Here is a 13,202-nt window from a genome sequence, read left to right as displayed (position 1 = left end):
GGCTGCACCACAAAAGATTTTTTCAGACTTAAGCTGCGAGTTCTGGTTCAAAACCCAAACCAACCGCTGTTCTCCCAAAAGCTTCCCAGAACAAGATTCCAGCAATCAGGGATAAGTGGTGTTTTAAGCTTCCCATTTCAGTGCCCGAGTAATCAGTCTGAGCTATCTGAAACAGGAGGATTATCAAGGGAAAATCCTTGTCAGGGGTGAATCTTGTTAGAAAGCCCAGATCCTGTTCCCTGTGTGCGTGACAGTACCTGTGATCCCGCTGGCAACCATTTCCCTTCTGTTCTACCAACATCTTGGAATATTGGATGTTTTTTCAAGCTTGTCCCTCATAAATAACACGACAACTTGAAATTTATTCCTGTTTATGGTTGTACTGGAAAACATGGGCAGGATCCCAAAATTATATGTGTTTAATGACACATGAAACACTTCATCAGTATTGTTTCCATATAGCACACCCTAAGAAAGTGGATAGTGTTTTTAAAGGAAAATTCTTAATATCCTTTGATTCTGAGCAGATCTGATGGTAGATTTTACATGCTGCCTTATTTGTTACTCATGATCATCAACTATTTACTGATCCTTTACTTTTAAAAGGTGCAGTAATACATCTTAAATTGGATCAGAGCAGCCTTGCAAGAACTTCCTGAAGTGTTTGGCTGATTAACTTAAGTATTTCCACTTAACTTTTAAATGTGATGAGTAGCAGCATCCTCCAAAGTAAGGTCAGGACTTCAAGAAATTCTAAAGATTTACTTTTGGAGGAGAATATTTATAATCAATTTCAGTCTTCCAGCTCTATCGACAGGGTGAAACCTCACTGAATCTTCAAATCCAGGAACTATGGTGTAGCTCATTAGAGTTCAACTTTAGTATTTCATATTTTCAGAACTGAATGCTAAAACATCTACCAAAATGAATACTTAAAAACATCTTGGTAGAGGTGAAGCTTCTAATTAAATAATCAGTCTCACCTGCATTTATTAGACAGCTAATAAGACATATGCTAATAAACTCAGCACCTGTTTAATGAGGAAAAGTTCAGTAATACTTAGCAGTTCTCCTCCCAGACACAGCATGATGAAACAGAAGTTTGGGGTCAAGGTTACTTAGACTTTAGGCACAGCAGCCACTATTTTAGGAACAAGAGAGTTTTACACACAAACTACCCTAAAAAACAGATATGTGTCTTTGCCAGGTTAGTGGCAGCATTGAAAGCGCAGTTAAAAACACACACAAAGAGAAGCTGGAGGCAGTGGCACACCACAACTCACGGCTCTACCAGCCCCTGCAGCCATTCTGCTTCCCAGGTGTGTGTTCTTCCCTGCCTATCACTCTCACAAACACGTCCCCCCCGAGCTACTCAGGAGCACCGAGTCCTCGTGGCAAGGTCTGGGCCTGTGTCTGTGTGTGCTGAGAAGTGTCTGTCCCTCTCAGCACTCCTGCAATCTGTTTTGGGGGAGTGGGCACCTGAGGACACCCATTCCTAAGAATAGCATCCCCCTGCTGCGGCAGGGAGGAAACAGGCAGCAGGCTGCCCGGCAGGAATGGCACCATCCCACTGCTGGGCTGCCCAGGAAACACAGCAAGCGGGGCTTACCCAGCGGGGCACTGATGCATCACCCCTCTGACAATCACTTCCACCTCCCTGCTTTCCTCCAGACTCTGCCCTTGCCCCCAGTGAACAAGACATTTCAGAGGAAAATAATAATTTTCCATTTTCATCTGTCCACCTGCTGCCCAGAACACAGGTAGTACCTCACCAGGTCACCCTGAAAATGGTAATTCATTCATAATCAAAGCATTAAGACAAATGAGGAAGAGTAATAGAAGGATTTCAAGTGTCCATTTGAAAACAAACTACACCCTTAAGACTTGTTTTCTAAAAATGGAACGAGAACCTTTAATTTGCCTTTCTCTGGGGCAAGCACTTAGCAAAAATCTATAACATTAGAAACATCCTATGGGTCTTAAAATAAACCAATTCTGGCATCATTTCTTCTGACAGTCTTGTTTGCTGCGTGTAACTGTGTCTTGTCTTTGGATGATGAAATCTTAGCATGAACACTGGGGGATTTTGGGGAGGTGCCTTGGATTTTCCTATCTGTATTTGCATTTTCTCTCAAACAGTGGCCTAGGGCTTCAAAGTGTTCTATGAGATCAACTCAAAGGATAGGTTTGATCCTGGAAAAATGAAAGAAAAGGTATAATCTATAGGGATTTACAGTCAGGAATGTAACTATTTTCCTTCTTTTTAAAGTCTTGACTAATAAATGTTAATATAACATTAAAAAAATAGCTTTATAACTTACCTGACAGACGAATTATGAGATAAAGATATGTTATATTTTATTTCTTTAAATCACTAATATGTTGTACAAGGTATCCAACATAATTGCTTTTATTATTTCCAGGAGGGCAGCCAAAATACAGAAGTGTTTTCCATGTCTCTCTAGACAGCACTAAACTAATTCTTGATGTGTGCAAAACACAACTGCAAGCACGAAGCAAAGACTTGGTGGTCGTTGTATAATTAGAGTTGAACCCTTGGCTACAGAAAAAGGACCCAAAACAATACATTGGAGTGCTTTTTACTTGTAAATCATCCACAAAATCAGCTTGGCTTTCACAGCCATGTTGTCTATTTGTGAATTGTGGACTGATTGGAGGGTTGAGGAAGTCGATGGACATCTTCCATGTCAGCTCAGGAAGCAAAGGTAAAGTTTCAAACTCAGCAACAAACACACACTTCTGTGTGCAAACAACTCAGCCAAGCTCCATTACCATCTAAAACTCAATTCCTTTTGTGAGTTCACTATTGGGAACATTCACTCAGGTCTGTCTGTTTTACCTGAACACCAATAATCTATTTCTGACCCCAGAGGGTCCCTTTAGTACCGATCAGTAACAAAATGAGCTGAGCTCTCCAGCAAGGGAGGGAAGCAAAAAGCAGTGCCATGATTTCAGAACAGAATATGGATTATCTGACAGCTGCTCTATTCAGGCACCATTTTCCTGCTCACCTCCAGCACTGCCATTACTTTTAAGCAGCTGCTCCATCATCTTGCTTAAATTAAGAAGAATTTGATCTCAGCTAACTGGGGAGTGTTTCAAAGAGTTTTCAGCCTCTGTTGTCAAGCCTTTTATCTGAGCCATTAAAAATCAGAAGGGGAAAAAAAGCCCCAATGTTTCATATAGTACAGGAGGAAAAGATGACTTATCAATACTTTTGGAATATGCACAGATCTAAGCTAAGGCTTGCCTTGCTTTTTTTTTTCCAAAGGTGCTTTTCAAAGCGTTAGGTCATGCTAAATGAAATGGGTTAGATGAATTATGGCATTTTATTCAATCCTGCTAGATACCCAGAATGATTTCAACAGAAGTCATGCTCTGACATAAGTAATATTTACACAGGTGCATCAGAGAATCCTGACCAAACAGAATTTCAGGGAAAAAAATGGATGTTAAAGTAAATCTATTGCTACTGTCATTTAAGATATGTAGAGAAAGCAAAAAGTCAACTATAGCTGATCATAGGTTCATAAGGTATTAAGAAGTATCTCTAATTAAAACAAACCAAACCAAAATGATTAGTATAGAGATGTTAGCATTAAAAGATATATTCTTTATGAAATTTGAAATGCTCCAGAGTTCCAGGAGGTGAAAGCTACAGATTTTTGTCTACTAACAGTTGTTAAGATCTGCCAGATTTGTTAAAATTCTAGTAGCTTGAGACAGATTTTTATGGGTTGAAAAAACCATGTTCTATGTGTAGTTTCCACAAGGACAACTGGGAATCAAAAAATTAGGTATTACTCCTAGGTTTTTAGCACATTGCAGAACAGGGCTGCTCAAATTCTGCCACAAGCTGAAGCATTCTCTCCTAAACCAATAATTGGGCTTAAATTCCTCAGGAGGCTCTATCACTTCATAAATCATTCACTTCATAACTTTAACTTTTCAGTGCTTCTGCAGCAATTTGTAACAGTAGACATCTCTGATGTCTCTATCTGCTCTCAGACTTGAAAATATTCCATGGGCTGTGATTTGGAACAGAAAATGGGAACGCATCACTGGAAGTAAAAGGAATAAACCATCATGGTAGCTCCTTTCTTGAGACACCCCTCAGAGTTTGCACTTCTTTGATCCTCTGTGGTGTGACAGATGATTTTTTTGAGGGAAAAAAATATGCAGAAAGAATCAGAAGAGGAAAAACTCCACACCTGCATGTCCGATTTCACACAGCAGCAATCCCAGATGCACTGGAAACGTTGAGTTTCCTACCACGTAACTCTCATTTTATATTGCTGTGCAATTTATTTTTAGCCTGTTTCAATGCTTAGGAGAGTTGTGCTGCTCCTTTCCAGCTGATTAGAGTTATTCCTAAGTGGCTCTTAGCAAGCATGGAAATGGCAGTGAGAGGGATGAAGAACATGTCAGCTGAGCAGCCCAGACAGTAAAATATTATGAATTAAAAATTACTTATTCAGAGATAAGCATGCAGACAGGCTTACGTTCCCTACAAGCTCTAGACACAGGCTTGCCTTTTTTTTGTCGTTAATTTGAATAAGTTTTTGATGTTTTGGCTTTATGCTGTCCTCAGAACCTGGACAAATTATGAAATTATTCTCATGGAGTCCTTCATTTTACTCTTCCTTCAAACCAGACCCATACCATTATTTGAGAAAAGGGTTGGTAGACTCAGTCTTCCCAAAGATTCCTAACAAATACTCCCACTAGAGCAAGAAATCTCTATCTTATCTTGCTCAGAAGATCAAGACTGAAAGAAGGAAAGGCCTTTCAAGGCACCTTTGGCCAGAGAGGACACTCTGCAGGTTGTGTGGGAAGCAGATGACTCCCTCCCACAGCCAGCCTGCAGATAAGAACAGCTCTCCAGTTACCTCTGCCTCCCAATTCCCATTATTATTGAGTGATGATTCATTTCAGAGCCTTTTCCCAAACTGCTGTTTATCATTACTGGGAACACAAACGCCTCGCTCAGCAAAGCTAAAGTGCAGAAACTTGCTGAGGTTCGTTCTTTGAATTTCCATCACTTGAGACAAAAAAGTGGGGTTGATTTACATCCTCAGCTACAGAGAGTTGTCAGAATTGGTTGACTATTACTGCACCGAGCTCCTGTGTCAGCTGGGCTTTGTGGGCTGGCTTGAGAGCACCTCACATCTAGTTCTTTGCATTGATTTTTTTTTTTTTTTTTTTTTTTTTTTTTTTTTTTTTTTTTTTTTTTTGTTCCAGTAGAGTTTTCCCACTGATTGATGGAAGAGAATGCACTTTAAGCAAGAATATGGTATATGGCACATTCCTGATCTTTCTAAAGCATAAATCCGACACAGAATATCTTTGTGGATGATCACTGTGTTGAGTTTTGTCATCCATTCCCATTTTTTTTAATGACAGACTTGTCCATAGGAAGCATTATGTGGCAGAAAATCACTCCTCAGAAGAAGAAACTGTTCACAATCCCATGAGCCAGGCTGTGCAAAACACAGAAGCAAGGCAGGAAAGAGTATTTCAGAGGTCAGAGCTTTGGACAACATCCTTCAAGGGAGGGGAACTGACTGAACAGTGTCCGACCTGTCAGTGTGGGCTCTGGGTACCAGGGTTTCGATGGGATCCCACCTTCAGGACCCTGACTGGGATTACAAAGATGTGATATTATGAAGGTAGAATAGTCATCTCTTGAGCTCTCAACCCATTTGAAAAGGCTGACTTCGTATCTGCATCATGGCACACTTTTCCAGCTACGTGTGAGGCAACCTTGCCCTTTTAATTTGATTTTAATTTGGGTTTATATTCTCTTGGCCATATTGAGTCCAGCCTGCACTGTTGGGTCAGAAAAGTTTCCAAGTAAGGAACTTCTTAGCTCCTTACACTATTGCCATGACAATGTTTGTGATTAACTTTCCCTACAAAAATATCTTTCCCTCACATACATAAATTTCTTTTATACTTTCTCCATTTAGTCCTTCCAGCTGCAGCAATGTTTTGTCCTTAACTGCTGCTGCCCACGCCAAACAGTTTAAGTTGCACAATAATTCTGTCCCAGATACACAGGTACCTTCTACTCAAGGTGAAATCGTGTGGAAGGAGAACTTATCAAAATTTATTATCAAAACCCTTGAGGTGCTCATTTGGTGAGACAGACTCTCTTCTCTCTCATTGAAACCCTCCTCCTTCTAGTGGTTTCCAAAGTTATTTGCACATAGAATTTTTCAGAGTTCTAATAATCACCACAATAGTTCTACCTATTCTTCAGTTGCCTTTCTAGTTAAAAATCAGCCAGAACTGGTCATAAAAAATCAGGAATAACGTGTTAAAAAGGATTTTGCTAATCTGGGTCATCATTCACAAAAGGTGGGTTATTAAGGCTGGATGAAAAGGTTTTTTGTTTTCTGGTTGTTTCCCCCTCCACTGCTGTGTTTAACACGGAATCACAGAATCAATTATATGGGATTAGGCACCAGTTTTACATATGGATATCTACTATGTCCAGACAGAAAGTTCAGGAAACCGAGACTCCTGTCCTTCTGGAAGGCCAGTACAGATGTCAGCTCCTCAATCCACAGTAAAGCACCTTTCCTTCTTGCAGGAAGGCAAATCCATTTTCTAGCAGCCTGGCTGGCTCGATTGCCTGGGAAGGTGTTGTGCTGATTATAAAAAGGGGTGGTGGAAATGAGGAACAAATCTGGTTTTACTGAATGCACAGGGCGGTGAACACTAGAAATGCGGAAAACAGAGAATTCTGTGCTTCAGAAACAGCAAAAGGATGTGTTTTATTAACACAGCTTGGACTTGTTTGGTAACTTCTGGGATCGGGAGGGAACGTTGGATAAGAATTGCTGCAGTTTCTGCTTGTAACACCTGTGTATGCCTACACAGGTAAAAAAGAAATTGCAAGGGAACTCTGCTATTCCTGGATAATCTGTCACTACATTTCCAAGCTGCTGGAAACTCAGGAATAAGGGACAGCAAACAAAAGCACAGCCACTGTGCTCAGGAAAGGACTGGACACGGCACTCGGTCTGGCTGACAGGGTGGTGATCAATCAAAGGCTGGACTCGGTGGTCCCTGAGGTCTTTCCCGACCCAAATACTCCGTGCCTCTGTGACATTTGGGACGGGAAATGCCAGCTCGGAGGCCTGGCAGAGGCTGCTGGCAGCACCAGTGACACTAGAGGTCAGCACGGGCACAGCTCCATCGGCAGCGTGGGGCCAGGAATGTGCCCGGCGAGCGCTGCCTCCCGGGCGTGCCACAGCCCCCGGGGCCGCGACAGCCCAGGCTGCACAAATCGGATTCTGCCCGGGAAAAGAGAGCTCTTGACAACTGCTAATGGTCACTGCAGCCACAAGGCAGCACCAGATCTGGTCTGAAAAAACTCCCAGCACTCCTACAGCTACTAATAAGGTAGATCCCAAGGCCACAGGATAGAAAAAGACACGAAGGAAGGAGGCTGTGGAATGAAAACTCATCCCATGACAATATTAAAAATGAGGCTGGAACTCAAGGAGAGGTGCACTGCGGAAGCCAAGAGTTGAAAGACAGCAAGAATCTCTCAGACACGCTGAGTCTGCCTTCATTTCAGTATCATTTGTAAAATCTAGGCGTTCTCCAGGCACATTAGGGAGGGAGGAATAATAAATGATAAAGTTGGAGTGTAGTTAAAGAGAACTTCCAGCCTGAAAATGAACACTTCACCTCAGTTTTGGGCAACCAGATAGCTCTGAATTTGGAAGGATGTGGAGCATAAAATCACAAGTGTAATAGAAAGCATTTTTGTACTAAGTCCCTCAAGTTCAAGTAATATCTTATGATGGAAGAAAAGCAAACAGAAACATCTCAATTTAAAGAGGAGAAACTTTTTTTTCAACTTACCCAGAATATTTTAGAAAAAAAAAAAAATTCTATTTTAACATAATTTGGAATACAAAGACATTTCAGAATGGAATTACTGAATAACACAAGAAAACTGTCAGTGTGGAAAGAGTAAATATGTGACATTTGTATTCTGTGTTTGAGCAGGGAAAAGGCAAGATGATGTGCCAGCCTCATCTGAGGGAATACTTCCACTCTCAGAGTAATTCTGGAGAATGTTAAAAACTCGCTACAAAGGCTACACTTTTTAAAACGAGGTAGCACAAAGGCTTTGTTTGCAAGAATTTTTTTTTAGAAGCAGGAAAAAGGCTTTAGCAAGACACAATAATGATTTTCTTTGTTGTTGTTCTTTTTCCATTGGATCTCAAAATGTCAAGGGAACTTCTTTAGACTGGAGAGCAGCAGGTCCTGTGCCGGTGCTACTAAAGGACAAATGAGACAACCTGGATAATTAAGAGCCCATAGGCCTGGCATCAACCCTAGCAAAATAATGGAGCAATTCCTACAAGTCTCAATTAATGAAGGATTAAAGAAGGGAGGTAGAATTAATGCCAGTCAATATGATTTTTTTTTGGAAAACAGAACCTGCCAAGTTGGCATGGCATCTTTGAAGAGAGCACAGGAACCAGGTGCTGTTCCGTCCTGCCCACTTCCAGAGAACAGCTGGGATGGCAATAAAGTTCCCTAAAAATTGAACTTTCCTTGGAAGGGAGATTATACATCAGCATGCCATGAAACACCTGCCCAGCAGTTTTACTGGGCCTGGAGTGTTTAATTGGGGTTTGTTTTTTCCAAGAACTATTCCTCTATCCTTCACTCACGGCGTGCAAATGACAAGCCTCTATTAAACACAATTGTTCAAACTTAATAGCAAAGGCAAGCTGCTGGAAGAAATGTTCCTAAATCTCATTGAGGGGAAAGAACTGTTGCTGTGATGCTGGTGTGGAAAAGGCTGAGTCTGAGCTTCATTTCCTCCACATTGAAATGATCTACTTTCTAAATCATTATCATAAGAAGTTCTGCTGCTTTGCAAAGACCACGATGCAAATTCTTGCAAGTGGCACAAGTTTGTGATGTTTCTCAGCTGATGTTCTTTCAGCAATCCCAGCAGACCTAATTTAATTTCTAATCATTTCACCATGCCTAACACATTTTTCTAAATTACTTCTGCATTTGTACTCAGAGGGAATACTGGCTGATTTTTGCTTATAAAGCTTTCCCCTTTCATTCCCATTGTTTCCTATGCAGAGGGAATGCACAGAGCAATTCCGTGATCAGCTGCTTTCACTCCATGCCATATTTCAATAATAATATGGCACATACTGTGCATTCCACATATTTCATTTCCCTCCCAGCTCCAACCTCTATCACATTACACACAGAAGCACTGAACCGCATTCTGGGCGCGGGACATTTTTTGAGACAGCCCAGCAAAATATGGGAGTGCACAAGTTCACTGCCAGAGAAAATGTGTCCCTTTTGTTCCTATTTAATTACATTTTCATCCTTTTTAGAGTAGAAGAATGGCATATTTAAAGCCTTAAGCTATGTTAACATTATTATTCCCACTGTACCATAAGCAAACAGGAAAACAATGGGAAAGCAGCAATAGCTATAAATTACAGTAAATGGTCTGGTGCTTTGCCAGACACATGGCAGAAGTTTTCATAATTTCATGTCAGCAAATTTGTAACATGCTTCTGTTTATATTCTTTTATTGCTTCCAGCCTTGGTAATCCTTTTGTTACTCTTGTGGCAATTCTTTTTGGAATTTTTGTGTTCCTTTGAACTATCAAAGAAATCCTTGCTCAAAAAACAATCATCATCTATTAAGGCAATCCTGTGACATACTGAATTTACCTCCTGAAGTAATTCTCAAGGAAGTCTTCAAGGATTTGTGACAAACAAGTTTGGTTACTTTCTCTTCAAAATCACTACAAAGGTGCAAAACTTCTTTCTTATCTTAGAACTTTTATGCAATGCCCTCCTCAGAATTTTCTTCAGATTTGGAGGCAGCTCAGATTTAATGCAGAGCTGCTGTTCCCACACTGGGCAATTCCAGCCTCAATCTGCCTCTTGTTTGATACACCTCCATCTCTAAACTCTGACTTGTTCTTGAGCCCTCTGAAGAGCTATATAACTTCTCCCTCTATTCTCAGAGCCTGGATCCATTCTCTCCAAACATTAGATCTGGTTTTGCCTCCTCCTCTTTTCCCCTCTCAAAAGGGAAATAGAAAAGGAAACACAACCTCTCCACACAGGAAAAAGAAGATAAGTACACCTTGCACTTTATAATGACATGCATAAAAGAAAAACATCTGTAAATGAATGATACAATGCATAAATTTTAGTGTATCATCTGTGCAATGCCAGAAGTTCTTAATCAATACAACAGAGATCTAAAACCACATCAATAGCTGATTTAAAACTGGATACACTCATGGAGAACATTAATTATATTCTCAGAGTTCATTTATAATGAGCTTTTAATTAGAGAGGATGTCCTCACATCTTAATTCTTAAAAGCAGAGAAATGATGAGAAGGTAGGTAATTCTTAAAATAGCCTGCTTTAATGTAGATTTCTTTTTCTTTTGTTATATCAGGACTGTAAAGGCTCCTTGCCTAAAGTCACTTGTGGCAATACACGTCTGATAAAGGAGGATTCCACTTCCTTTGTCATCAGTAAGGGTGGATATGGGACATCCCACTAAAGGATGCCTCCTCTAACGCTCAGGAAAATGTCAACAGGGCTGTGAACAAGAGCTAAATGCATTGTATGACTCCCTCACCTTGGGAGGTGACTGGCCAGTTTTTCTTCCCTTATTTAATTGTCTCATTAGACATTCTCCCACACTTTAAGAAAATAAATCACAACATAATCCTATACAAAATGTCTGCATGCAGCTCTGTGTAAAAGCTTTGGTACCTCCCAGCACAGCTACTCATGAGAAAGTCTGTTTGCTTGGACAGTAAAATCCAACCAATAAACCCACCTGTATTTTTTATTCAGCAGCTCAGTTTTATCCAATTCTGCCATTTCTAGCAGTGCACAAAAGCCCTGATGTCTCTGTTGGGACAGACACGTGGCATTTGTCACGTTAGGGTTCAACAGGAGCTCAATGTGATTACCTGGTTTGCTTTCATTTGGTTTGCACTGAACTTCTTCCACGCACTCTGCAGGAAACCAGCCAATGTGTCCCCGGGTGCTGCCTTCCCAGAATCCGCCTTCTCCGATGCTCAGAACTAAACAGGGGGACACAGGCAGCGTTACCCTTTGCCTTCTCACAGACATACAAAACTATTGCATTACACATTCAGTAATAACTGAAAAAAAAGCAAACATTGTGCAGTAACTCAAATGCTGGTACCCCCAAAATGGGCACAGAGTAAGCTTTAAACAAGACCCTCCCTGCTCAGTCTTTGTAACCTCTCCCCAGATTTTTTTTACCACAAGTTTCCTTGGCCCTCACACATTTGTTTCCATTTTTAGTGTTCTCACTGCTGGTGTAATCAAGGATAAATACATGGTAATACCACAACCCAAAACCCACTGTCTTGTCTGCTCAAACGAAGAGCTGAACCCATTGTAAAACTGCACCCACACTGAAATGGATTTTAATAACACATATTTTGATATCTCCTGCTTTTCCTGCCTCCTAGGGAAACATGTTATTTGACTTAGTGGGTAGCTCCAGGGATTTGCAATGCAGGTTGAGTAATATGATTTAAGGGTTTGAATACACAGCAAACACTTGAACCTCCCATAGGTGAGATACACAATGGAGACGCCTTTTGAAACATTTCAATGATTTTTTTTCTCTATAGAAGAAAATGACAATATGGAGGAGAGTGATTTGCCAATAAGAGAAAAGGCTTTTATCTGGCAGTTCTAATTATCTTGATATTAATTCTAGGACTCAGCAACGATTGTGACAAAAGCCGGCAGAGCAACAACTTCATTAGTAAGCAACTGGAGGTGAATTATGGTGATGGAAGGATCCTAAACACTTGCTCTGGTGTTTAAATTAGTATTATAGAAGTCCCTACAAAGCACTGTATGTTTACTGTATATTAGAAGACTACAAATCTACCATTAGAAAGATACTGTGCATTAATAATGATACAAAGGTGATGTTATCAACAAAACCAGGCTGATTGGGAATGTGGCTCAGATACACAGCGCAGGTGCTCAGAGCACACCTGTACCAAACACACTGCAGGGGGGGGGGCTGAGCTTCCCAAATCAGCCCAGCTCCATCCGCTGAGCGCCAGCTCAGCCCCATCTGCCCCTGCTGAAAATCGAGGCTGATTAGTCCAAATCCATCTCTCTGCTGAGGGATTCCAAGGCCCGGGATACTGTCTCTGCAGGGTATTTCAGAGCAGGAGGGACATTAACATGCTCAGAGCTGCTCAGAGCTGCTTTGATGGTCTCCAACACCAGCAATTTTGGTGCTGTTAAAACCTTGCCAGGCTTTAAAACCCTGGTCCCTGCCTGGCTGCAATTGAACTCGGGATCAGTGGAGCTGCTGTGACTCAGGGGCACTGAAGCTGAACTTGATTTGCACTATCACAGAGCAGGATGAAAATCAAATCAATTGCAGCCCAAAAAAAAAGTAAAAAAAAATTTTAAATGTTGGTAATATGAATAAAGTCTGGTTTGAGACACCAGGATCTGCAAAACTGCATCTGAAAGTAAATGTTTACCAGGTTTTTAATTAATGCAACCCTAAGCTATTTGTGGTATCACTTACAGAGTGTGGCCATCTATTAACAGAGACATTTGACAGCCAAGTGTTTATAAATATGTCCGTTTTAAGCCTTTTAGTGCAGTATATTCCAAGAGACAGATTCCATGAACTGCACATTTACACATCCCTGCCAGTAAGAAGCACATATTAAGTCCCAGGAAACATCCATTAAGGAAAAATCCTACACCTGGATGGGCCCCAAATGCACAATTTATCAAGCACCTTTCTGACATGTATGAGGAAACCTATAACCTGTAACTCCTATAAACTCAGGGAGTTATGGGAGACTGGGGGAGGACACTGACCTTGGATGACACCAACAGCTCTAGAGTGAAAATTGAGCTGAATAAAATAATGTTAGCATGTCTTTTTTAAAAAATATAAACATGGGGCATAATTAATGGAAAAATGTGTTGCTATATTCCAGGTGTTGTTGAAAATGTTTAAAGCCTGTGTACATTAACTAACACACACTGTCCATCTGATAATTCAGTGTTACATAAAACATTCCCTGATCATCCATCCAATATAAACAGGGAATTCAGCAGCTTCCA

The 13,202-nt window shown here is 40.8% G+C and overlaps 1 protein-coding gene across 2 annotated transcripts in view; it reads right to left on the bottom strand.

Moving 5' to 3' along the window:
- Positions 1-13,202, bottom strand: part of SHANK2 (SH3 and multiple ankyrin repeat domains 2) — a gene marked incomplete at both ends in the record, with an annotated part of 240,631 nt that overhangs the window by 144,272 nt on the left and 83,157 nt on the right. For both annotated transcript variants that reach the window (XM_082282737.1, XM_082282738.1), the window contains one exon: positions 11,030-11,143. In XM_082282737.1, coding sequence (XP_082138863.1) covers positions 11,030-11,143 — 114 coding nt within the window. The remainder of the gene's footprint in view (positions 1-11,029; positions 11,144-13,202) is intronic.

This window comes from Coloeus monedula, assembly GCF_965178545.1.
Source record: "Coloeus monedula genome assembly, chromosome: 6".
Lineage (NCBI taxonomy): Eukaryota > Metazoa > Chordata > Aves > Passeriformes > Corvidae > Coloeus > Coloeus monedula.
This window is presented reverse-complemented; position numbering and strand designations above follow the sequence as displayed.